The sequence below is a fragment of the Nothoprocta perdicaria genome, unplaced genomic scaffold, assembly GCF_003342845.1.
Source record: "Nothoprocta perdicaria isolate Ctin4 unplaced genomic scaffold, notPer1 scaffold_261, whole genome shotgun sequence".
Taxonomy (NCBI): Eukaryota; Metazoa; Chordata; class Aves; order Tinamiformes; family Tinamidae; genus Nothoprocta; species Nothoprocta perdicaria.
In genome coordinates, this window is record NW_020455490.1 from 265,333 (window position 1) to 290,929 (window position 25,597).

The window sequence follows — 25,597 nt, forward strand, 5'->3', positions numbered from 1 at the left end:
TGAGGTCCTTTAAGCAGACTGAAGATCCCTTTCCAAGTAATACTGAAAAATACACATTTATAAATAGAAGCATAAGCCTCGGCTATAAAATGAAAGCTGTTGGATGGATTGAACTATCAAGGGTGATCAGGATGGGGGGAGTATGGTGTTTATAATTCTGTGATGTTAGACTTTGATCATTTAAAAATCTGTACCACAAATTAATGCTTCAATAAAAGTTTGCTTCAATTGTTTGATCTAGCAATTTTACCTCTCGCTCTTTGTACAACAAATTTAATTCTGAATTAGATCTAGGTATTCTTTGACTAAAAGTACTTCTGTAACTAAAGTTGCTTTGCCTTTAAAGGGGCTGTATCTCAATTGTTAATGTACTGATAGCTTAAAATGAGACTGTGCATGAAAAGAAGCCAAATGAAAGTACAAGTTGCTTCTGAGGCAGAAAATATTTGTCTAAATGAATACCCACAGGAAATACTGAGATCTGCTGTGTCTTTAAGCTGGTATTTTTCCCTGGCATTAAACACTTCAAATATTCARTTAAGACAACCTTTTCTTCTACAGGTTGCATACCAAACTGGTGTGCATGTATGTGTGGAACCAAAGGTTAGACTGAATTAGTTCAAGTCTTGGGCAGGCTTGCTTCAGTACTACACAGCCTGACCACACGCTCCCCTGGAAGCTGCTGGTTGAGTCTCAGTGCAGATGCAGCCAACACAACTGAAGCTTCCTAAATCCCTTAGGAACAGTCTGTAGAAACAGCTGATTCTGCTGAACGGTACTGACAGAGCAGATGCTCCCCCAGATCACGTAAGTAGGGGTGCTTGTGGAACAGCGTTAAAGGCCTCTCTTGCTGTTACTGCTTTCCTGAATCCACACTGCACATTCCAGCCAGGACCACTTCTGCAGTGCTAGATCTCTGAAATTCTCCTCTGGGTCCTCATGGGTGGCCCCTAGGTGCTTTGGGTCTGCCACAGCTATTGGAAAAGTCCAACTGAGGTTTCTAGTAAGAAATTCCAGCAGTGACAAGGTCTTGTCAGAGTTAAACTACTTTCAGCGGCAGCTTTCACCAAACTGAAGGTTATCTTTAGGCTGTACGGACTCATCCTTAATGTGATGTTTTCTGTTTATAATAACTTTTCCTGAAAGAGCCAGACAGTAAAATTACTTGGCTCRAAGTATTGTAATGTTTACATTTCTCACCACTTTCTTGTGAATAGTGCTGGTAACACAGCAGAATAGGACTTTTGGGTTATTCCACAATGCAAATGAGAGTAAAAAGGCAAAACTCTAGTCAGTATCTATCTGTATTTTTGATAGTGCTGTGGAAGAAAGGCTCCATGTTAATTGATTTATTTTCTTCAAGGGCAATTATCACTTAGAGAAATGGAGTAGCTATGAAAGAGAAGGGACATGGCATGGGGCACAGTGGAACACAGACAAACCAAGTTCTGGTTTTGTTCCTCTTCTTAACAGCACCTCGGATTAAGAYGGAGTGGAAAATAGAGGCTTTTGTAGGGTCATCTGTCCTTCCACGCCTGCTGCTGTAGCTCATGGGTTTGTGTRCACCTGGCTCGAGCGGTCCCTTCACCCAGACCAGGGATCATCTACCCCAAACCTCGTTAGGGTGCTTGGAGGTTGGTGGTGGCTTGGGAGGAGACCTCAGTGAGGTTGAGGGGGGCAAGTATCTTGGCTTTGGCTGTGTCCTTGGCTGACCTTGGCTGGTCTGCTCCGTTCCTGGCTTTTCCTTCTGCTGGGGTTGCTCTACCTGTGGAGGACTCCTGTGTGGTGCAGTGAGGCGATTGAGCTTACCTGTGGTTTAAGTACCRTATGCCTGGGAAGATCCATGGGCTTCCAGGGTGCTTTGTTCTYGCTCATACCTCACAGCTGAGTCTGGAGCATCCATGTCAGGAGCTGTGCTATCCCAGAAAAACGAGAGGCCTGCAGGACAACTCTAGGAAGGGGTAGTAGCTGGTGGATTCTGGTTTCTTTCTTAATGGTGCAGGATGCCTGTTGACAGGTTTTGAATGAGTGGGGATGGTTTCTGCCACCTTCTCTGTTCTTCTGGGCTTCCCAGCTGGGCTGATGTGAGCTCCTAGGCTTTCCCAGGGCCCGTTCCCAGAAGCCGGGGCACTGCAGGCTKGCGGCTTGGAACCGCTTCAGCAGAATGCATGGCCTCGGCATCRTGGTTTTTCCAGAGTTGTATGGCCAGAAGTCTTGGAAGTGGGGAAAAAGAACAAGTTCATAATACAGTCATTATAATCGGAAGCCTCCTGAAGTGTCGGAGGAGATGGATGCTTGTGGCGTAAGCCCAGAAGGAACGAGGACAGTTTAGTGATGCCCCATTTGTTTTCCCAGGAAGAGGTGGGAATGACAGTTGGGTAAGAAGGTTAATGAAAGCTGAGAAACTTCTCTGACTCAGATATGTGCAACTATAAGCAAAAGGAATCCATGAGKATGGAATGCAGGGATCCCTACAAGGTAAAGACATTCACATTTGTATATATCTATATATATACACATACATATGTATTCCTGTTTCCAATGCCTGTGCACCCACAGTGATCRGAAGAGAGGCTGTCATCCGAAAGCCGTCGGGGCTAAAGAATGTTTCCTCAAGCTTTGCTCCCTCAACTCCTAACTGCAGGCTTAATTTTGAAAGCTACCGGGGCATTAATTTGTGTTTCGTGCTGTGCAAGCACTGGTGGTGCCCTAGTCCTGTGTTATTTCCCATGCTCAYGGTTCAGGCAAGTCTTGGCTGTTCCGAGGGGATTATAAACCCTTTTTGCCCTAATCGGATCCTTGCTCTCAGTATGCGACAGGCCCCCCAGTAAGTACTGCTGGAAAGAGTACGTTTTAGCTAATTTTCAAGTTAGTAATTTAATTACCTAAGGCTTTAGGTAATTAATTAATTTCCCATCCAGCTTTCAGAACTTTCCTGCCCTGCTGCTTTTGTTTGACCTGTTATATGGAATTCCATGAACTCCAGTCTCACCTGCTGAGCATCTTCCATGGCTTCCATATCCAGACACGCAGGCTCTGGTGCGCGCGTCGCAGCGACCTCCTGAGCATTGGGCGGCGAGGGGTGGYGGGATAACCTTTCTGTTGGGTCAGGGAGCCCGTTACTCAGGTGCAGGAGCATGCAGCTTGTGCGAGATGGATGATCCTCCCACACAGGCTGGTGCTTCCCCATCTTCCATATTTTCCATGTCCGCATGAGCGGCAGCAACCGCTCCAAGTGCCGCTGCTCAAGGTGAGTTGTCTCGTGCTCAGCCTTCCCTTCGGTGGCTTTGCTGGCCAAAAATCATCCCGGCCTTGGAGCGGCTGCAAGAGCAGCTGCTTCCTGTTTATGGCTTCTTAAGCGGTTCCCTCCAAAGTAACGCCCTCGCTGAGATTTCAGCGCTGGCCTCCCCCCGATCCAAGCGTCAAGGTTTGATCTGCGCTTTGGCAGTGCAGCTCGCCTGAGCCACTGTAGCTTGAAAGCTCTAGAGAAGCCATCGCTTGTGAGAAGGGTGAAAAATAGCTGAAAGTGTCTTGTCTTCCTTGGCGTTTGTCAGCCCAGAGTGGAAAAAGAAGCATCCACGTGTGAATCGGGTTCGGAAGTTCGTTGGAATTCTGCAAACACCGAACTCTTCATCTTCTTGTTTCTGAGCTGTCRGGTTTATTTTTGCATTTGCTGCCCAGAGAAACATACCTATTTAAAACAAGGACACAGCCTGTTTCCAGAAGCTGCACAGAGAGCCTGTCCAAACATTAGGAAATTCACTGCCTGCCTTCTTGTGTTCCCAAGACCTGGCACGTGGAGGTAAAAAAGGGGGTTATACGAATCCGCCCCAATTATATGTAATCCTGTAATAGGGAATCAAATATTAATGTGTTCCTCATCATGTGTGTAGGCTTCATGAAGCAAATTGCTCTCTCTTTTAAGCTAATATATATCTGCCTAAGAATATGCTCTTTTTTTTTTTTTTTTTTTTTTTTTGGTTTCTGGCAATGTCTGTATTTCCCAATTAATGTTATTGCAAAAATCATTTCTATAGGGCCACTGCTTTCTAATTTCAGATATTTTTATATGTATTGGAGCATCATAGAGATGCAAATTTTTTTTTCCAAACATAGAGTTTCTGATTGTACTGATTTTAGTCCCCACATATTAAATTTCATTCTCCCAGGTTCAAAAATATGCTACTTCTTTTACACTATTAATAACACAGGACCAGAAAAGCTAGAAAGGAAGCTAGACAACCAAACCAGGACGTAGCAGAATTATTAGTTCCAAATACAGGATTAAATCCCATCCTCTTTCACAAGCGCAGCCCTTGGGCAGACAGTAGTTACACAGATGTAGCAGATGAGAGAAGTGTTTCAGGTGCATTTTCCCTTGCTCAGAAATCCAGTGGGGCCCATGAGGTGTCTCTCTGCCRTCTGCTTCTCTCAGGAGAGGCTCTGGCCTCTGTGTCAGCCAAAGAGTGTCTGGCAAACTGCAAAATCCCGGCAGCTCCTTCAACCACACCGGTCACTGCAGCTGTTGGAGCCATCTCTAGTCTCCAAATCTGGGCTTTTTTCCTTCTAAAAGAGATGTCTTCTGACTCTGCCGGTTGTACTAGATTCACCTTTAATAGCACATAATATTAGGGGTTAGAAAATGTATATTTTGGCTATACAAAGTTAGATTTCCARTTGCAAAATATAATCCAGGTTTCAGAAAAGGCAGGTAAAAACTAGACCATTATGGGTCATTTGATGAGACTTCTGGATCCGCGTTTTTTATATGCCACCTAAAACCACATTATTGGCACAGGTGTTAGATATGGTGCTACATCCCAAGCAGCTCCATCATAGGCCAAATTTGACACTTTCATGGGGTCTTGGAGACAGGTTTTTTCCAGATGTATTCAGGTGTGGCAGTAGTTTTTCTGTTTTGTTCTTTTTTTTTCTTGTTTCAAGAACCAACATTCTATCATCTCCCATTCTCAGTTATTCAAACAAGAGTTTTTAAAGAAGACTCTAGCCGGGTTGCTTAACCTATCGGATATTCCCAACTTTTTGGAGGATATATTTAAAATGAATGAAAGAAAAAGGAAGAGAGAAAGAGAGAAAGAAAAGAACTCATTCCTGTGGGAGAAAGTACATTTTTACCTGGTGCTCTGCAGAGAAACCTGGWGTAGCACAGGAAGAATGAGGCAAAACTACAGAGGTTTCAGGCTGTAAGTGCTGCAGCTACAGAACCTACGAGTGCTTCAGCCCGAGCAGGAAACTGCCTGGTTAAAGCAAGAAGAGCTTCACAACCGACACGCAAACAGCCACGGTTTCAATCTTCACTGGCATTGTATGATTAATACTGTCCTTAATCATAGAATCATTATGGTTGGAAAAGACCTTTAAGATCCTCAACTCCAACCGTGTTAGGATTTAATTTCTTCTGCCGTGTTTCACTGCTTGAAAGTAGATAAGTGTAGTTTTTAACGTTCCGGTTTTAAACTGTGTGTATTTGTTGTGTATTTGCAGCTGTATGACGCTGTTCAGCACCACGACACGCGAAAGCTGAGCAATTTATATTTGTGCCTTTCAGCTCTTGCATTTTACRTGCCGCTGCAGAGCCGGAAGATATGTTCTCTGATTACCTGCTCCCTTGAAATCCTAATCTCTGGAGTGCTTCATTCCTAAAATATTTAAGCTATGCAGACCACCCACAAGGGCTCAGCAGACGAGAAGTTACCAAGCAGGGATTTTCTCTTCGGCTCCTCATGTTACCGCGTCGCGCAGGAGGTAAGAAATGAGTCAGCTACAGGAAGAAAAAAAGGCGGCAGTCAGAAACCGCCTGTTGATTTTTAGTTTTGATCGAGGAGATATTAGGAAGGCACATAAAAATCGCACGTCTAAGGCAGCTTTCAGAGAAGTGTCCCCTCGGAGGAGCTGCAGCCCTGGCTCTTCCTCCAGAGCTTGGGCTTCTCCTCCTCATGGAGACGCTTCTGCCTGTGGATTAGGGCCATTTCCCCCTCCTACCCTTCGCAGTGGGGCCAGCAGGAGAGGGGCAGGCTAGGCCAGAACGTGCTGGGATGCACCTTGGTAAAGCTTGTTGAAACCTATGTGTAGGCTAAAATAAACAAGGAAAACACGGGCCAGAAGGAAGGGTGTAAGTGCAGAGCGTTGCTTGGCGGGATCTCGTGTATATTTATGTGCATGTGTGGTATGGAGAAGAGCGTGGAGCTGCACACAGAGGGAAGAGCGGGCTGGCCAGAGCCAAGGAGCAGCCGGGAACGTCACCTGGAGGGAAAATAAAATGTTTGTGCCGAGGAGCCTGAGCCAGGCCGGGGCTCGCAGCAAGGGACGTGTYCATTGCTGCTGTGCTGACAAGCAGCTCTCTGCATATTCCTTTTAAACGTGCAGGTTTGTATACAAAACACTGAGGACTTTGGCAAATTTAGGAAAATMCAGAATAAAGCCCTAAAACATGGATGATTGCAAAAACCGGTGGCTAGTTCATGCTAGATCTTTCCAGATACTCTTTCAGTTTACGTGACAGTGACTCAAGAATTTCACACGTAGTAAACATTTTAGATATAACATACACACCTCTATATATTTATCTACAAATAAACAAGCTCTAACAAACAAAAAATACCAACAATTCCAAAATACCATTTTTGTAAYGCTTCTTGCCATATTTTATTTCAGCTCATTGCAGACCCCGAGGGTGCTGCAGATTACCGGGATCGCTCTGTGTGCAGCTGTAGCCAAATTGCCCCCGCACTGCGGGAGGGCCTGAGCTTTAAGGCAGCAACGTGAATCACAGGATGGTTGAGGTTGGCAGGGACCTCTAGAGACCATCCAGTCCAACCCCCTGCTCCAGCAGGGACACCCAGAGCACGGGGCACAGGGYGGCATCCAGGCGGGTTGGGAAGATCTCCAGAGAAGGAGACTCCACAGCCTCCCTGGGCAGCCTGTGCCAGGGCTCTGGCACCCTCACAGGGAAGAAGTTCCTCCTCACATGGAGATGGAACTGCCTGGGTTGCAACTTATACCCATTRCCCCTTGTCCTRTCACTGGCCACCACTGAGAAGAGCTTGGCCCCTTCCTCCCTGCATTCTCCGTTCATGAAGCGAAGAACGTGAAGCCTCTTTTATCCCAGGGACCGTCTGTCCCAAACACTCAGGTTTCCCTGTGGACCTCTCTCCTGCAGGAGGCCACATTTTTATGCGCTGTGGGATGGAAGGTTGTGCCTGTGCAGATGCAAATCCTGCCTCCACCAAGGGATCCTCAGATCCTATGGGCATCCCAGGAACAGTTCCGTGTTCCGTGGAGCGCACCCCGAGTGCAGCCAAGGCACCACGCAGCGGGAAGCGCAAGCGGCCACGCGATCCGAGGCAGGCATAGAGGCCTTCACTGTATGGATGAGCATCCTGAAACGCAATGACATCTGACATCAAGTGAAAGCAGCCCCGAGGTAGATATCTGCCCCGTGAAACTCTCTCAGGGCTGAGCGGGAATGAGATGTGACATGGGAGTGTTCATCTTGAAACTTGCACTTCCAGTGAGTCACTAAAACCGCCCGCAGGAGGCCAAGTCCTTTCTGTTCCTGTGATCTCATGAAGTAGCTACTCGGGAGGGAAACAAGGAGGTTTCACCTCCGTTGACAGAAGCACTGGTGGCAACTGAGAGGTGGCAACTGAGAGGTGGCAACTGAGAGGTGGCAACATGCAGAGCTTGGATGACATGATCCCGTGTAAGTAATGATCCTGTCTCCCCACTGTAATGAGGATTCTGCTGAATTAGACAGTCTTAAGGTTACATAAGGTTAGACAGAGGTGTCCTAGAGGTCAAGAGCTCTGAGTTAATCTCCCACCTTTGAATAGACAAAGTGACATTGACTGAAGTTGCCAGCCAGAAGATGCAGAGTTTGCAACTCCAGGGAAATTCACCATTCTCCGGGGATAGAAAATACTCATCATAGTTTCTCTTTTCTCAGTGCTGTGCTAGGATTATTCCTGTAGTTTCTACAATTCTCGACATCCATCCCTGCAAAAGGATGTGGTTGGGAAACTCCAGAGAGGCAGAAAAGCCAACAAAACCATCTAACACACACATAGCGACCAGTGGTACCTGCCAATATGGGAAGAAAGGCTGAYTAAAACAGCACAGAGGAAGGCTAGGCAGAAAATCATTTTTTCCTTCTAGTCACAAATGCAAGGCTGCTGCCTGCTAAGCCTGAGCTGATTAGAGATGCCGACGTAGCAGGAGACACTGGCAGGGAGTAACACAAATGCTGCTGGAGACGCTGGCAGGGAGTGACATGGATCCTGCTGGAGACACTGGCAGGGAGCGACATGGATCCTGCTGGAGACACTGGCAGGGAGCGACATGGATCCTGCTGGAGACACTGGCAGGGAGCGACGCGGATCCTGCCGGAGACACTGGCAGGGAGCGACACGGATCCTGCTGGAGACACTGGCAGGGAGCGACGCGGATCCTGACTGAGATGCTGGCAGGGAGCGACACGGATCCTGCTGGACACACTGTCAGGGATCACGATGGATGCCGCTGGAGACACCACAGCCGACCCTTCAGCAGCTCCCGTGCCCAGCGCAGCCCGAGCTGGCCCGGCACCAGCAGCGCATTCCCACCTGGCTGGCGCCCRCGGCGGGAATGGCAGAGGGCACTGGGAGCACCTGCAAGCCGAGGGGACAGGCCCCGGGCCGGTGCCGCCACGCAGCACCGCGGACGTGCGGGCACGCAGACCGGCAGGGAGCTGCGCCGTGCAGCCGCTGCCCGGGGGGACTCGTCCTTTCTGCCCCTGTCACGTTCAACATGCTGCTCCTGTGAAAAGAAATATTGGGGTATCTTAGAATTGGCATCTGGCGGTTTTGTTCTTTTTATTTTTTATTGGGACTTATGTATCTATACGCCTTTAAAAGTCTGTCAGAGAGTCGCAGCATAAATTTCTGTTTGTTAAACAGAAGGCAAGAAATTTCTTACTTCTCTCCAGGGGCACCCCGATATCATCATGATAGATGATAATGACAGATGTGACTGCTACAACGTGCAGGGCTGGCGTTTGGAAAGGCAGGTTCAATCCCTCAGGGAGGGCAAAGCAGTAATATCCGATCAGAACCACATCCGGCAGGTTAAGCTTAAAGGGCAGCTCTCTGTTCTCGTGTCCCTATAATTCWGTTGCTCAGTTGCAGTGCAGAGGTTGCACATGATACCAATCGCATTTTCAGTATCTCAGGTAATGCACGTTCAGGTGAATGCACCTTTAGCATCTGTCACACATTCAAAGAACAATATTTTGTTCAGAAAGCAGGAGCTACAATAAATTTAGTTATAAACTTAATTATAAAATAAGGCATTACAAGCTTCCTGACTGGGAAGATAGTCCCACGACCCAGGCTACAAAACTAAAYAATATTCATTTAAAAAATCTAGTTAAAAGACTGGATTTGCAACTCTTTTTCTCCCCCCATACTTTGAAAAAGTAGCAGGTTATTTCTTTCCTATTTGTACGAAAAAAATAAAGTGCCAAAGGCCAAAACCAAACCTGGCAGGAGTTTCTGAACTGCTTGAGAAACACACCACAGCTGCTGAACCAGAGGTAAATGTTCTCTGCACCCGCTTCCCTCCACATCCCATCCGGAGAAAGATTGATTCAGCTACCCTGGCACTGGCRCTCCTTTTCGCTTCGAAGTCAGACACATATCAAAGTGTTCCCATCTCTGTGGGGAGAGAAAAAAAAGTCACCAGTAAATGATGAAGTTGGAAGGCAGTTTGCAGAACCCGAAGAAAACAGAGATCTTGTTGAAACGCTGGGCACGCTGTGCGAGGCATTATTTATAAACAGGAATGCGAGCAAATGAAACTCGGTATCTCACTCCCAGCTTTTTGCCAGGAAAAACACGCCGGATCTGAGGCCTGAAAAGAAACTCCGGAGTTAATAACACGCGGCAGATATAATGCTGTCTCTGTTGCTGCCGAGCGTAAGGATGATCCTGAGCCCAACCAACGTGCCCTCAGAGTTGCCGGGGGAGCAAAGAGCTGCTGCCAAGGCCGAGGCCACCACGCTCCGATGCCCTCAGCTCCTGCTGCGGAACTGTACGGAATGTGTGAAGGCCATTCACCATTGAGGAACCAGGCAAGGGAGGAAGGGAGTCGTCTGCTCCTCCGCAGCAAGGAAAACTCACACGAGCCTCGAGCGCTGCCGAGGTTTTTGCAGACAGCCAATAGCTCCCTGCAGAGCTGCCCAGGTCGGACCTGGAGTCCGAGCTGACAGTTTTATCTCCCTCTCTCAATTGTTTGGATGGTGAGAGAGCAGCTACGCTTGCCTGCAAAGCGAAGCCCTGGAGGAAGGAAGGTAGGGCCTTTAAACCTTAATGCAACGCTAGTGAACCTCTCTTTCGGGAGGGGTTGTTTAGCTGGGTTTCTAGGGAAAGAGATCTTCAAAATTACAGATTCTGTAATTTTAAAAAACAGATTCTGTTCTGGTATTGCTTAGAAATCAAAAATGCAAACTCTGAAATAGCAAAAATGCCATAAACTTCATGTTAACTAAGTGGGGGAATAGAGCTGGCAATTCAGCCTTAACTATTCCTTTCTTTTTTTTTTTTTTTTTTAAATAAAGAGAAAAGCGCCTTTTAAGAAGCAGTACTCCAAATAACTGCACTTTAATTACCTAATGCCACCCGTTTGGGAGATAAAGCAACAAGATCTGAGGCGGTATCCTGGTGCCAGTGCTCAYGTCGGAGTGAGACACCTCAGCGCGTCTGTGAACCTGCTTAAAAATAAACCRAGCAGATATATTAGCTTGCTTTATAGGTTTTTTTTTCCCCATTATTATTAAAAATATGTATAAAAAAGAACATCTCCTGAGATGATAGGTGTCTAATACGCAGTGGAAGCTTCTTTATCATCATCTACAATAAGTGACCCTGTGATTTCCATAGTCACTTCCACAGCATTACTCTTTTAAGACAGCAACAAACGTCAAATATTTTAAAAGATCCAGAAAAAAATATCGTGTAGTACATTTTTGGAAGCACTATTGGTTTCCCAAACGCCTTACCTGTCTAAGTGAGTCAGAAAAGTGACAGCCACCACAGGAATATGRCCAACCACAACAGCTTCCTTCGCTTGACGATTCCGGGCAGTATTCCACAGGCAGCGAGTGTAAGTTGGGGCTCCGAGAGACCCAGGCCCTTTYCCCCAACCCCTTCCTGCCTGTTGTGCCCAAGGCTGAGGCCGGGTATCGCCGGCGGCCCTCAGCGCGTTGCCCTTGCGTTGCACCGGGCCAACGGTGCTCCTGGAAACTGCTTTTCCAGCAGCTTTAACAGCCAAGAGTTACTCTCAGCGGCGCTTTCCTGTCATCCTACGCGGGGTCCCTGGAGAGCTCCATAGCAGCCTGCCTCAGGTACTGACACCTTAATGAGTAAAAAGCTGCAGTTTTAAGCGTTGCCAATGTCACGGTCTGTTAACTGGCAGCGGGATCTGCTGAGGGTTTTCCACCTCTCATCCTGTCACCTGCTGTGATCTATCTACTCTCTGCTCCGGTGTAAGAGAGCTCTGTTAAAAAGGAGCAATGGAAATGGGGCTGTTCAACAGAATTTGGGAACAGATACACTGGTTCACTGCACAGGCTTAGCTAGCCCAGCACTCTGTGCCCACGAGCRGCCAGATGTGGGCACCTAGGGAGCATATATGCAAACATACACAGTTTTCCCAGCTGTTTTCCATCCAGTCGAAGTTCTGAGACTGACAGGATTTTCAGTTTAATAACCCCCAGYGGATCTCTCCTTGAAGAGCCCGTCCAGTCTTCCACTGGTTTTTGCCTTAGTATATTTTGGACAGCCATCCAACAGGTCCACTACCTGCCAGCTACTTGGTTCGTCATTCTGAACCAAGTTTTAAGAAGAGAGAGCCAGAGAGCCAGAGAGCCAGAGAGCCAGGCATTGAGCTAGATCAAAGCTCCCCCGGAACCTTTCTACTCGTCTACCCTGAATAGCGAGAAACTGGGAAACAGCACAAGAGTAGGGCAGGGATACAGGGATATTTCACCTTGTGAATCCTCATGTCTCCAGCAATCTTTGGCTCGGGATGGCTGAAATTTGCCTGCTTTTTTATTACCCACTCATTCACGAGCAAATCTTCACAGCAGCCTTTCGTTTTTATGAGTCTGAAAACAAAGCATTATCACCCAGCTTTCATACCTCACTTACCAACACATTCTTACAAGTAACTTGGAAATATATTTAAAACTACTAAACTACTCCCAAGAAATTCCATTAATGACTTCCCTTCATCCTGAAAATGAACCATTTATTCCTATCCTTTGTTTTCTACCTTTTAGCCATCAGCTTATCCATATTTCTTGACAGTTTAGTCTCCATGAGCCCAGAGGCAAAGGGCCCTGGTCTGCAGCACTCTGTAGCACATGCAGACTGTCATTCTGGTGCAGGTTTTTCTCAGAGYGGTTTTTGGTTCCTGTGAGAACATCAGCTGTGAGTTCATTACAGTCATTACGACTCTTCCTGTAATTTACACAGTGGCAATACAGTTTCACTGGTTCCCCTCCTTGAATCAAATGTCAGAGGCACAGCACAGCACTGCCCTGGTTTAAAGATGTTCTTATTCTCATATTCTCAATTCTTCTCTTCTTTTTCTTTTTTTTCCTGTGTCTGTTTATGGAGATTCATAGGCATGCACACAAATAACTGACCCAGTCCATCCTTCTGTATACTACTTTATCAGACTTATTTTTTTTTTGTTCAGCTTACTTTCTGCTATTTCCTACTTAAATTCTATCATGCTATGCTATCCTTTGAAGATAGTRTTTGTGATTTCACCCACGTAGTATGAATTCACAGTTAAAAAGCAACATTTTACTATCTTGTAGTAATATCACAGCAAGAAAAATGAATTCACGTAGCGTTTACCCTTAGGCTTCAGTAACAGGATTCCTTACTTTGCATACTGGGCCAGCAAGGCTTTCTGCAGGTCAGTGGGCATAACTACAGAAGCATCAGGCTACCAGGAATTCCAGGTTGCTGCCAAGTTGCACCTCAATAAAAGCCTGCTGAATGGAGAGCCTGATGCTTCCCATGCGGACTGGCTAATAAGTGTGCTTTGTTTCCTGCCTCACAAACCACTTTGGCAGCTCTTGGGGTGCGGAAGACAGGCTTTTAATGGCACCTCACTACCAGGCAAAGCGCTGTGTGCGTGCACAAGGAAAACAAAACACAGCTCAATAAAAACATATTATAGCTGAACAAAAAGTAAACCTAGGGAGCGTTGGTCAAAATGAGTAAGTAAATAAGAAACATATAACCTTCTGATCTTACATTACTGTAGGAAGAAGAAAAAAAGTATTTCGAGTGCATTTTATATTAGCTTGTTTTAAGCATGTTCATATTCATTTGAAGCATGAACACAGATTAAAGAAGAGTTTGGCCTTGCAAATTGCTGATTACTCCCACAGTCCTTTGAAGCCAAGGACATTCATTTGCTCTCAGACCAACTGGCATAAAAATTTATGTCTCTGTATCTCAAACTGATGCCAAATAATCTAAGGTCATGTAGAAGATTCCAAACATTTAACACCAAGTCAGTTCTGTGGGGAGACATCCTCTTCTGATGCAGCTGCACCACAGGTAAGCATCGTTTATTTGTTGTTTGCTACTACCTGCTTCAGAACTACGGAGTTTTACGGGGAGGGCCTGGGATTTAGGAGCCCGCAGAGGATGCTGCTTGAGATAAACTATGGGGTTTTGGGCTTGCACTGGGCACACAGACAGCTCAAGCACATTACACAGAACTCCAGCAGTTACGAATTCCATGTGTCCAGCAGCGGCAGCAGCTGTGGCATCTTCGGCTGAAATGGCTGAATCTGAAGGAGGACCTCGCCACTTCTGAACACACCAGCTCCCCAAACCCATCTAGTCCATGCAGCGAAGAGCAGAAGGGCAGCAGGTGAAACCCACCACCTCGGGCTGAACTGAGCTGAGCTACCGCCTGCTCCTGTCCTGCTACCTGAGCCCAGCAAGCAGGAGAGAGGAGGGAACCTGCTCCCTGCTTCTTCCCCTCTCCACGGGGGGACAACAAGCACTGGCCGCGTGCCAGGAGCCCCCCACATTTGCCCCCCAGGTGCATATGGGCTCCTCCATTCTTATGAGAAGCCTCCATCTCTGGGCAACCTTGGAACAGGCTGCCCAGGGAGGTTGTGGAGTCTCCTCTGGAGATCTTCAAGACCCACTTGGCCACAATCCTGTGCCCCGTGCTCTGGGTGTCCCTGCTGGAGCAGAGGGGTTGGACTGGATGATCTCTAGAGGTGGAGGCCTTAAGGCCAACCTTCAGGATTCTGTGATTCTACCTTTTCCTCCTCTTTACCTCCGCTTCCCGCACCCTTCCCAGCTCAATCCCCTTGCGCAGCTGGAACGTAAGGGGTGGCAGGACACTCTCCAGCACCGTCTCCCTGCTCCCAGCACGGCAGCCCTCACTGCGGGAGCCTGCAGGCTGGCGGGAGCAGGAGAGCAGATCCCTGCCAACAAGAGGCACCCACACACACCGAGGAGCCACATGGAGTCTATGCCGTGGGCTCCATGAAATCCATCTCCATGGATCTCTGTGAGATCCGTCTCACCAAGCCAAACCCGCGCCCAGCACCCACCCCCTCCTGCAAACGCCCATGGCGCCAGGACCTGATCTCAGTTCTTTGGAGTAAAGGGAAAATCCATTGGGAGATGCCATGTGCCTCACTGAGCTCCTCTCCCGAGTTCTCCTCCTACCAACGCTCTCCCTCTGCTCCCTCCAAACAAGCAGGGTGAGACCGGATAGGCTCGAGACTAGCGCAACAGGAAAGTCCCCCAAAATTAGATTTATTTTCCCCCCTGCTGCTGTGCTGCATCCCACTCCACAGCCCGAAAAGACACTGCAGAATGAAGCACCCCCTGGACTTTCTCCTGCTCTCCCCGAGCTGTGCTTTGCTTTGCTGATAGGGTTGCTAGGATTTCCCTCCGTGATGTTAAAGGAGCTTTTTGACGAGACAAAGGCAGGGACGCAGAGGCACCAGCGGCTTCTTTCGGGGACTCCCCGGAACTGGTTTATCTGCAAATTCCTAAGCGAGGCGGCTCAGCCTGGCTGCTTTGGGAAATGCAAATCATGCCCTGTAACCCAGCCCAAGGCGCTCCTGTCCCGGGGCCGTGTACCTTTGCTCACCCTGCCTCTTATCCAGGGTGCAGGGATAAGGACAGCCTCTTAGGAGCCTTCCTGGGTGTTGGAGGACACCTCCGAACATTTCGCCATTTCAGGAGGTCGAGTTTTACTGAGGGCTTCCTTCCGATGCTCAGAGGCGATCGGGTTTGGTCATGTCGTAAATTTTAGTTATGCTCCCGTGTTTAAAATAAGCCCAGAGCCACAACACTCCTTCCTGAGATAGTCAATTCAGCAAGCACTACAGATGCAGAAGACTATATATATGCACACACACATATCAATTTTTATCACCTAATTTTAATCCTAAGTTCTGTGTTTTCCCCTTCATAACAAAAAGAGATTTTGGACTAGAGACTCTTGCCATCTAAACAGGCAGACCTCACCCCGAAAAATAATAAAGAYTCTTATTCTATGTTTTTACAAACCTTTTAACCTTTTGCATAGACAGCCTAGTGCTGGCATTGGAAAAGGGGTGACTACAAAAGGATGGAGAAGGAATTTAAAGCATGAAGATAAAAATAAAAAAAGACATAAAGAGATGAAGMAGTAAGATTTCATTCAGTGCATGTTTTAGTGAACTTTAGTTGATTTCTTGTAATATAACTTAATTGCTGAATGTTTACTTGCTTAAAAAAGTTTGCTAAAGCAGACAGTCCAAGTCTGTAATCTATGAAGTCACTTCACCCATCTAGAATTTGCAAACTATAGGGCCCAACCTAAAGTACACCTGAACACGCTTAAACTGAGCACACTCACCGAAGCCAGCACATACACATTGCATATGCAGATCTCGGCATCGTTTATTTTAGATTCACCCTCGAGGGTGTCACTGACACCCTCGAACTGCCCTGGTTAGCACCAAGCCACTTGTCTCCGGCAGCAGGCGCACGCAAACCCGTGCGAGCACCGGCAGGGTTGTCAGCTGGTCACAGGAATCCCAAACCGTGATCCTCAAAGGATGTATTTCCATGTTGATCTCACCAGGCGAGTCAGGCTCCTCGGCAGACGCGGAAGATCCCCGCAGCATCGTTTTCATGGAACTCTGTAACAGCTATTTGTTGAAATGCCCTCCCAAACTATGACAGACCAACACAAATCCACTGATGTCCTCAGCAAGATTAACCTGACGACGTCAATGCATTTGCCACTAACACACCAAAACCCTGCAGAGCACCCGAGGTCCCCATGCACAGAAAGTCATGATAAAATTAACATTACAGAACTGCTGCTAAGTATGACAACTATTTTTAATATATTATCAAGAAAAGAGGTTTTATTATTATATTAATAAATTATATTGTCTTATCATTAATGATTTATTTTTGTMTAATTTTATTTAGTTTCACAAGTTCTATCTAAAGTCAGAAATATTCAGAGCAAAAATGTAGTTGCTGCACGCAAGTCAATAATGAATATAAATCAGTAGTTAAGAATTATTAAAAAGTTGGCTTTACTGCGCATGTACTCAGATTAAATGGCACAATTTCAGCTAGCTAAAGTTAGCATCATTTATATAAAGAAAAGTTTTAAGTTGGGAACTCATTAAAAACCTGTATGAAAAAAAATGAACAAGCGCTCTAAATTCTCCTTTTTATTTATCTATCTCCTTCTAGTGGCAGAACACTAAGCCAGAAATTCAATTCCCTATTTCTGTCATTTTCTAAAATCTTCAAATACAGCACCCTACAATAAGCGAATGACACAAACTATTATTTTAAATTATCCAACAAACAGCACTTGAAAAATGTCAAACATCTGCTCCACACCACCCTCCATGGCCAAAATTCAAGTCTCTGCAAATTGCTTTTTTCCTACTAAAAGCTAAAGTGACCCAGATCCCTTTTTTTCCCCCTCTACTCAGAACCAACCCAGCTTCATAAGCAGGCCATTATTATCACAATAGCATTCAAATTCTAAAGAAAGAATTACTAAACCCATTATCCATAATTAAAAATTAAATAAMCCAACTAACCAACTAACATTGGCTTACTAAAGAAAGACCTTGCTAAACTAACTTAAAATTTTAAGATGAATTTATTTATTTATTTGTTTATTTATTTATAGAAAAGTAGCAAAGTAGAAGGTCATGTTTATATGGACACTGTTGCACACCTGATATGGTGCCCTGCAAACATTTATGTTTATCTTATGTAAGATGGAGGTTAAGCAGTGAGTGGAAGAAAATCTACAGTGAATTTCTTTGGGATATTTTTATTTATCGTTTTAGTTGACGATTTTGGCACTTTTGGCACAAAACTGGAAATAGCAATAAGGATACAACACAACAATACAGAAAATAAAATGCAAATAATAAAAAATACTTGAACCAGCAAGAAACTGTGGGTTATAGAGTGTGTGATCTTGTACTTAGCAAAAAATGAATTTTGATGTTATCTCAGGAGCCCTTATCTGATGGAAACAGGACAGGCACGCCCATGAACCTGACCAGATGACTGGGAAACAGGACACACAGGCCAAAGCAAGAGCAAGCATTCCCTGTGGAAACGGGGAACAGCTCCTGCCGCTGAGGGTGGTTCAGTGACACTCAGCCTGCAGCGGCGCACACGAAGCTAGCGGGCACGCAGGGCGATGCCCAGCACGGGTGTCGGAAAGAACTGCGAGGACGAAGAGGGAAAGAGAACAAAACAGCGCAGAGTTTATTTGCGTTGTTAGCCACGAGAGGGATGACAGGGGGGCATGAGCACACGTTGGGCGGGCAGCGCAGCCACACGGAGGAGTCGGCGCCTCCACAATGTCGCCGCTCCTCCCTGCCGCCCTCGCCGCAGAGCCACGCTTGGCACCGGCCGTTAACGACCGTTAACGGCCGCCGCGCTCGCGCCGCCTGCTGGGGGAAGGGCGGGGCCGGGCCAGCCCGCGCCGCCGCGGCCGTTAGTTACAGCGGCCGCCCTCTAAGATGGCGGCGCGGCGGTCACGTGGTGTGCGCTGAGGTGCGGGCGCGGAAGGCGGTTGCTGCAGACATGGCGACGCAGGAGGGCGGCAGGACGGAAGGCGAAGAGGAGGAGGTGGAGGTTTGTCAGCGCCCATACCGGCCCCCGGGCCGCCCCCGTCCCCCCTCGCAGGGCTGCGGCGGGTCCGGCCCCTCGCGGGGCGGATCGGGTCCTGCCTGGGGGCCGCGCTGGGGGGCGTTCGCCCCCGTGTGGGCGCCCAGCAGCGGATTGGGGGCCGTTTTGACAGCCCTGAACCGAAGGATCCCCCTCTAACGCTTCTAATATTGCGTGTTTTCCTAGGTGCTTGGCAGGCGGTTGCCTGTAAAACCTTCCCCTGTATTTGGGGAAGAAAGGGTTTTCAGGGATTAGCGTGCATGGCTTTTCCTCTTCCAAAATGAAGAGCTGCAGAAAGGAATTGACTTCAAGGCAATGTGTTGTAAACAGTTAAAAGTAACCATTAAAATAACGGTTGCTTAGCTTTAGCTTKCTGCCTTGCTGTGGTATCTTGCCTACACAAATGCTGAAGCTTTGGAAAACACATTTTGAAATGTGTGATTGATAAAGCATTGATGGAAATTCAGGTGTGAAACAGTTGTCTGTTGAAGTAACAAACTGCCACATTTATCTTGGATATTGAAATATCATCTCTGTGTGCTTTATTTATTTATGTAGTCAAAGTACAGAGTAAGTTAGATGTTATTTAAGGGAAATATTTTGAAGACCTAACTTTTTGAATGCTTTCCCTCCYACCTCTTAAATATGTAAATCACAGATATATGATGTAAACTTATTTTGTAGGAACAGCTGGTCATGGTGGAACTATCGGGAATTATTGATTCGGACTTCTTAGAAAAATGTGAAAACAAATGCAAGATTTTGGTGAGTGATTACAGCACAATAGGAAAGGGGTAAGTCAGCATACATGTGAACAAAGAGGAATTTCAGAAGCTGTTTCTGAATTCCTTGGAAGTTGATGAAATTTAGGTCAAATGTAGGGCACAGAATTGTGTTTCCCTCTTACCAATACTTGGCTACAGATTATTGGGTTCTCTGTCAGAAATGGTGCGAATACAGTATTGGACAAATATATTAAAAAAAAAGCGTGTACACTGCTATTGTGGATGAGTGAGAGGTGATGCACTTCACTCCTAAGAGAGAAGCAGCAATATATTTTATTGAGGTAAGACAGTGACTTAATGAGGTTCAACTGTAAATAAGAGTGACTGAACGAGGGTTGATGGCAAGGTTAGCTTACTGCATGGAGGGCAGGGTCAGATGGAAGTGTCAAGGGGACCCTCCTGTTGAGGTTCAGAATGGACCCCCTTGCTTTCCAAGTGCCCTCCCCAGGGAGTCTGGGTGAATCTGGATCCAGTCTTACTCCCAGCTTTTTTGCAGATACTGTCTGGCAAGTGGCAGTATTGCAGATACAAACCGATTATTTACTACAAAGTTACTGCAAGAATTGGACCTAGTTACCAAGTGCCTTTTATTTTGAGTTGTTTAATCAGTTTCTTTGGTACAAGCTTATTTGCTAGGCCAAAGAAACTGCTCTGACTGAGGGTTTTGTACAGAGTACAAGTGTAACTGATATGCAAATACTTTGTGAAATGGGAGATTTGATAGACTGTCAGCTGCAAAGTGAAGGAGAATATCTCCCAGTGTGCCAGTAATCGGAATATATATGAGGTAGAAAAATCAATTTGGAAAATCTCAGTTACAGAGACATCGCACTTTTTAAGGCAGTTGATTTCCTGAGTAACCTCAGTCGCTTGAAATGTGTTACCCAAACWATTCTGCTATAATTAAACTGTTGCATATTTTTTTCGATAGTGTTATTTGATTATTTTAAATTTTATGCCTTGGGATTGTTTTGTTATGTTGTTACATCTTATTCATAGCAAAATATGCCTGCTGTTTACCACATGAACCAGTCCTGGAGATTTTTTTTTATTATTTTATTTTTCACCATGGAAAACTGTTAAAACACCAGTAAAAGATTTTGTCACGTGTTGTTTTTGCTTATCAATTTTTCTGTGATGCTGATCATATAGAAAATCATCTATTTTTATAGTTTGAAGTGGAATGACAGTTTAACCAAAGGAATAATCGGTTTTGAATATTAAAAACCTTACTTCTACATACTATGACATTTTTGCCTTTTTTTTTCTATAGTAAAAAAGCATGTTCTCTCAATGAGTTTAATGCTGCTGATATTTTCAACTTCCAGAGCAGAGGAGAATCCCAAGGCTTAATTCTTGCTGATCTTAGAAATACTTCTATTTGTTAAAAATACAAGGGAAAATTTCATGTATTTGTGGTGAACTATGCAATGCTCTTTGGGTGTTTAGATTTATCACATAGTCCCTCATCTGAAAAGTTTTTGGGATATGTTTATATTTGTAACTTGAATATAGCTGATGTTTACAGTATTTTTCTAAAAGACATTTTACCTTAATATATCCAGGCTTACATTTTTAGCAAAATGTAGTTTTTAGATATGCTTATATGTCAACTTGTGTATGATAAGAACCTGACCCAGTGTGCTTGAAAGGACTCAATGMCCGTAGAACTCAGCAGGCCCAGCTGTAAAGGAACAAGTTGGTTTTAGAAGTGTTGCTTTAGAACTAAATTTTTCATGCAAACAGATCAAACTGATAGAACWACTTTTTTAGAACTAGTTTTTCATGAAAATAGATACACTTTTAGTTGGTTAATTTACAACTACTATTAATGTTTTTTGGGAGGGCAATAAAAGCTGATTGCTGTTTGATTTAAACTTTTGTCCTCTGTATACTGTTTYTTTTGGTTTGTTTGCTTTTTTGAGTTTATAATGATGATTGAAAAATCATCATGAAAATAATTTTGTTTTCAGTTTTACAACAGCCTCCCATAAAAACAAAGAAAACTTTTTTGTTTGTTTCTTTTCCCCAGATAGGCAAATATCTCAGCATCAGTTGTAATGACTAAAAATATTTCTATTACATTATRGGTACGTGATTAAGGATTAATTTGATTGTTTCCCATCCTCTTCTGTCAGGGGTCTGCTGGCTACCTCACAGCCTTCAGAAAACTCTTTCATCTGCTTGTCTAAATCTTGATATGTGAWGATTTAATCTGGATTCTATTGTATGTTATCTTCTCTGATCCAATACCAAGAAGTTTGTGTTGACTGCAAGACCTGACGTCTGTGCAATTTTGTCTGCGCTTTTGTAGGGAATAGAGACAGAGAGGCCTATTTTACAAGTGGACAGATATGTCTTTGCTGGAGAGTACGAAGGTAGGAAAGCTGACATGGATGTTATCTCTCCTTTTTCACAAGACTAAATGAAACTTTCTTTAATATTAGTTAAATTCACTGCAGATGGTCAACTCTGGGCTTTGGAGTGCTGAACTTCTAGGCAATGTTTGTGTAACCGCAGCTAGACCAGCATGGGTTGGGGTTCAGTGCTAAATCAGCTGTGCATCCGCATGACTTAGAGCTGAAAGCTGGCTGCTGTGGAGTGTACCAGCTGGTATTCCCAGGGGATAATGTGAATGTAGTAAGTCTCTAGGGCATTACTGTGTCCTATGTAAGCAGAATCAACGTGTTCTGTACCTCTCCCATTTGCCTTACGGTGGTAAAAAATAGAGAAGAAAATTACCTGGAAAGCTCCCTTTTTAGGACCTGCAGACAGTGACCTTGATGATCCTGTTCTTAGGCTGGCAAGGTGGACCAGAAAGGACTAGAAATTAAAATATTCCCATATGTGCTGTTGAATGCCATGTCTATGTCCGATAGAATTAGTTTCTAAAACTCTGTCACTTTGTTTTCCATAGATACCTTGGGGACCTGTCTGTTTTTTGAAGAAAATGCAGAGCAAGGTAATTAATGTAATTTGATATCCTGTTTGTTGTGGTAGCCTGGGAGGTTCAAAATCAATTTTCATCTTGTTTCAGTTGGTACTGAAATTCACTACAATAATTGGACTTCAGGAATTGTTTTTTCTCTTTTCTTCATGGCAGATGCTGAAGGCAACCAGAAGCTACAGCTGAAATACAAGTGCCATACAATGAAGAAACTGAATATGACACGGACGCTATTAACAGAGAAGAAGGAAGGCGAAGAGAATGTCGGTTAGTGCCTCCATTCTTACACATCCATACATAGTTATGCATAGGAACATAATCCACTAATGGATTATGCTAGGAGTGTACAAGTGTCTCAGTCAAGTGTGCAAGAAATTAGAAGATTAAGTTTCTCCTTTAGGGAACCATCGTACATCTTAAAAACAAAACAAAACAAACAAAAAAAGGCTAACAAAAGAAAAAAAGACATTTCAGATCCAGTTGAATCTCTCGTCTGTATCTTGTGTCTCCCCAAATGGCTAGGAGGTGCCCACGGAAGAGTGTAAGAAGAGTTGACATACACTGACACTCCCTGGTACATCCAGTCATCATAAAGTTTTGGCACCAGCTCTGAAGTTAGAGGGGCTATCTTTGTGTGTAATAGTTCTTCATTGATTTTATTTTTATTTCCATCAATTCACCTTATGGTTTTTGGAGTCTGTGTAGGTGCTTAAAATCTGTAAACTTCTGTGTTTTATGTACTACAACTAAATAGTTCTTACTGAATTAAAAGTAGCTTTAATTGAATTTAACTTTCTTGCAAAGTTATACCTGTCAGAYTATTTTTTTTTGTTGTTATATAGGCAGAACTCTGCTTGTTCATTTGCCTTATTTCTGTGGTAATTTCTTTGTATGAAAGTCGATACTGTTTCAGATTCAGATGCAAAGTATCCTGCTACATGCAGTACAGTACTACATTTTATCAATGCCCTATTGCTTTTGGTTGCTTCTTTCCCTCAAGTCAGTGGTACTGATTCACATTTTAAGAATATGTRGTTATTTTAGATTAAATAAGTGTGTATTCAACTGGAATGTGCTCATACGAGATAAAATGTGAAATATCATGTGAAATATCRTTGTAGTCCCAAGTCAGCATCTTATCAGTTCCATGCACCATTTTTCCTCTCCATATAATTAAGTATTGGACTAGATGAGATAATATTTTTAAAAAATAATTTTAAAGTGCAATAGAATAAAAAAAAAGGGGGGGGGGGCTGCTTAATATTGAAGCTTTCCCCTCCTGCCCCAGGGAACAATGATACTTGCTCAAAAAAAAAAAAAGAAAACATTTTTTTTTCTGCCACTTGACAGAAGTGCATACAGAGTACATAGGACACCTTGGCAATTGACAATATGTACTTACTAAAGTCTATTTAAATGGGCAGGGGAATTCCAATTCCCTTTGGAGTCTGTTGGCTACGTATTCCAAGAGCTTGAAATACTTGARTTCAACAGAGGACACAAATTCTTATGATGTCTCTGATGTCATTCCCTATCCCATTACTAGATGCACGAACACTTAGGTGAACAAACACTTTCTCTTTGCTGCACCTTCTCAGCAGTTTGCATGATGCATAAGTTATTTTGGGAGTTTTCCAGAGTGGTGTCTGACATATGAAGTATAATAGGACTTCCATGCTGGATCAGACCAAAGGTATTTTAATCCTGTATTTTGTTCCTGATTATGACCAAGAAAAAGTATAAGGCATATATGAAAGTGATTCTTTTGTTTGGATATCCTTCATGTTCAGCATTCAGCAATTCATGAATATTCTGAGCAAGAATTTTTATCTAGAGAACTATGTCTGTAGTTCATAAAGGCTCTATCCTCTTGTTTTTTCCATTCACTTTTTGAATCTGTTTATACTTTTAACTTTCACCATGTCTTACGACAGTTAGCTTTCCAATCACAGTTCTATCATATGGAGAAAGAAAAGTACTATTTTACTGTAGGCATTCTTGATTGATTTCTGTTTGTTGTTGTTGTTGTTGTTTCTGTTTGTTTGTTTGTTTTTGTGAAAGCAGCGTTGTCTTATCCTCTGTAGAGCTAACTTCTTGGCCAATTCCTACTTCTAATTTTACCATAAGCGTTGAGCAGGACGCAGTCCTCATAACATGAGATATAAAAACATCCTGTGCTCAGATAATGATGTTACTGCTTCTCATTACGTTCCTAATAGGTTCTTAACATTTTGTCTCCCTGGAGACTGCTCTTTAGGCACTGGGCTTTTGACATCAGGGAGCCACATGTAGCGACTCCAGTATTATTTTTTCTTGAATGACAGCAAATGGAAATGTGCTGCTATGTAATACAGAGTAGAATTGGTTTAGCCTATGTGTATTGTTGCGAATTTATCAACAGGGAAGTTTCTGTGCCATTTATTTTTTTTAATCAAATATCTTTCTGTGACTTTTAGCCCTATTTTTCCGAGAAAATGAGCATTTTCGAGGCTATGGTAGAACTAAGCACAAAAAATAGTGTCAGACGCAATACCTGAAGGATTCCTTTGTAGCTTAAGTCCTTTTCTTGATCTGTCTCAGCCTTAAGACATAGGAGGCTTAAGAAAATATGCCATTAACTGTAACTGCTCATGTCACTAACATCTCCTTTCTTCCTTTGTGTCAGRTGGTGTGGAGTGGTTACAGATCAAGGACAGAGATTTTTCCTACAGTAGACCCAACATGATTTGTAGCTTTCTGCGTGAAAGGGAAGATGGTGAAGACTCGGCTCAGGCCCAGGACAAATTGACTGAGGAGTCAGAGGGAGAGGTGAGCGACAGAGGGAATTCTGACCTGAGTGGTGATTTGGAGAAGGAGCCCAGCTTGGAAGTGGGTGCCTCGGTTCCTCTGCCTGACAGCCCGGCTTCTGCCGCGGAGGATTCTCCTTCCAGAAGTGCTGCCTTAGACAAAGCCCCACCGTGATGGTTGCTCTGATGCTTTCAGGATTTCTTTGTGGAGTTAAGGGAACAATTTTAAGGGCCTTGACCTGATTTTCGATTTGTTTGAGCAATTAGTAGGGAAAAACTGACTTTATATTCTTGTATAATACTGGTTGGATAATAATAATGTCTGGATCGTGGTGGGGTTTTTTTATATATTTTTATGTATTTGGGTTTTTTAAATGCAAATTGGAAATGTATGTATCTCTACCTCAGAACTGAAGAGGAAGAAACAGCTATATAAGAACGAACTAGCTGAGGGGAAAAAAATGTATTGTACAATGTGAGACATCTTGTAATGGGCAAGAAGAATAAAGCCCTGACACTTCTATGYGTGGTTTCAGCTGCTGTTACCTTATTCAGTCAGATACTGTGTTCTTGCACCACAGTTATAGAAAGAAGAATTTCAAAGAAGTCTAAATTTTGTGATTAGTGTTTGCTAAGATTGTTACGCATCAAAGCAGGTGGCTCAGTTTGTGTTTTGTTCAGCATCTTCTTTCCCGTTCCTTGGCCGTTTCACCTCAGCATCCCTTAGGTGGGAAGGGAGCTCGGCCCCTTGCTTTTCCTGCTCCCGGCGGGGCGGGATTCGCACCGCATGGAATGGGAAGCCGCCTGAGGCGGGAAACTGCC

General features: G+C 44.5%; 1 protein-coding gene across 2 annotated transcripts; it reads left to right on the forward strand.

Annotated features, from left to right (window-relative positions):
- The first annotated feature begins 18,168 nt into the window (after positions 1 to 18,168).
- Positions 18,169 to 25,298, forward strand: GTF3C6 (general transcription factor IIIC subunit 6). Of its 2 annotated transcripts, none has more exons than XM_026040699.1 (6): positions 18,169 to 18,224; positions 18,942 to 19,022; positions 21,357 to 21,420; positions 21,960 to 22,004; positions 22,146 to 22,256; positions 24,655 to 25,298. In XM_026040699.1, exons 1-6 carry the CDS (start codon positions 18,174 to 18,176, stop codon positions 24,948 to 24,950), a joined length of 648 nt encoding a protein of 215 aa, XP_025896484.1. In that variant the 5' UTR covers positions 18,169 to 18,173; the 3' UTR covers positions 24,951 to 25,298. The 2 variants fall into 2 exon arrangements, with proteins under 2 accessions (XP_025896484.1, XP_025896485.1); XM_026040700.1 differs by lacking the exon at positions 18,169 to 18,224 and adding an exon at positions 18,615 to 18,724.
- The last annotated feature ends 299 nt before the right edge of the window (positions 25,299 to 25,597 follow it).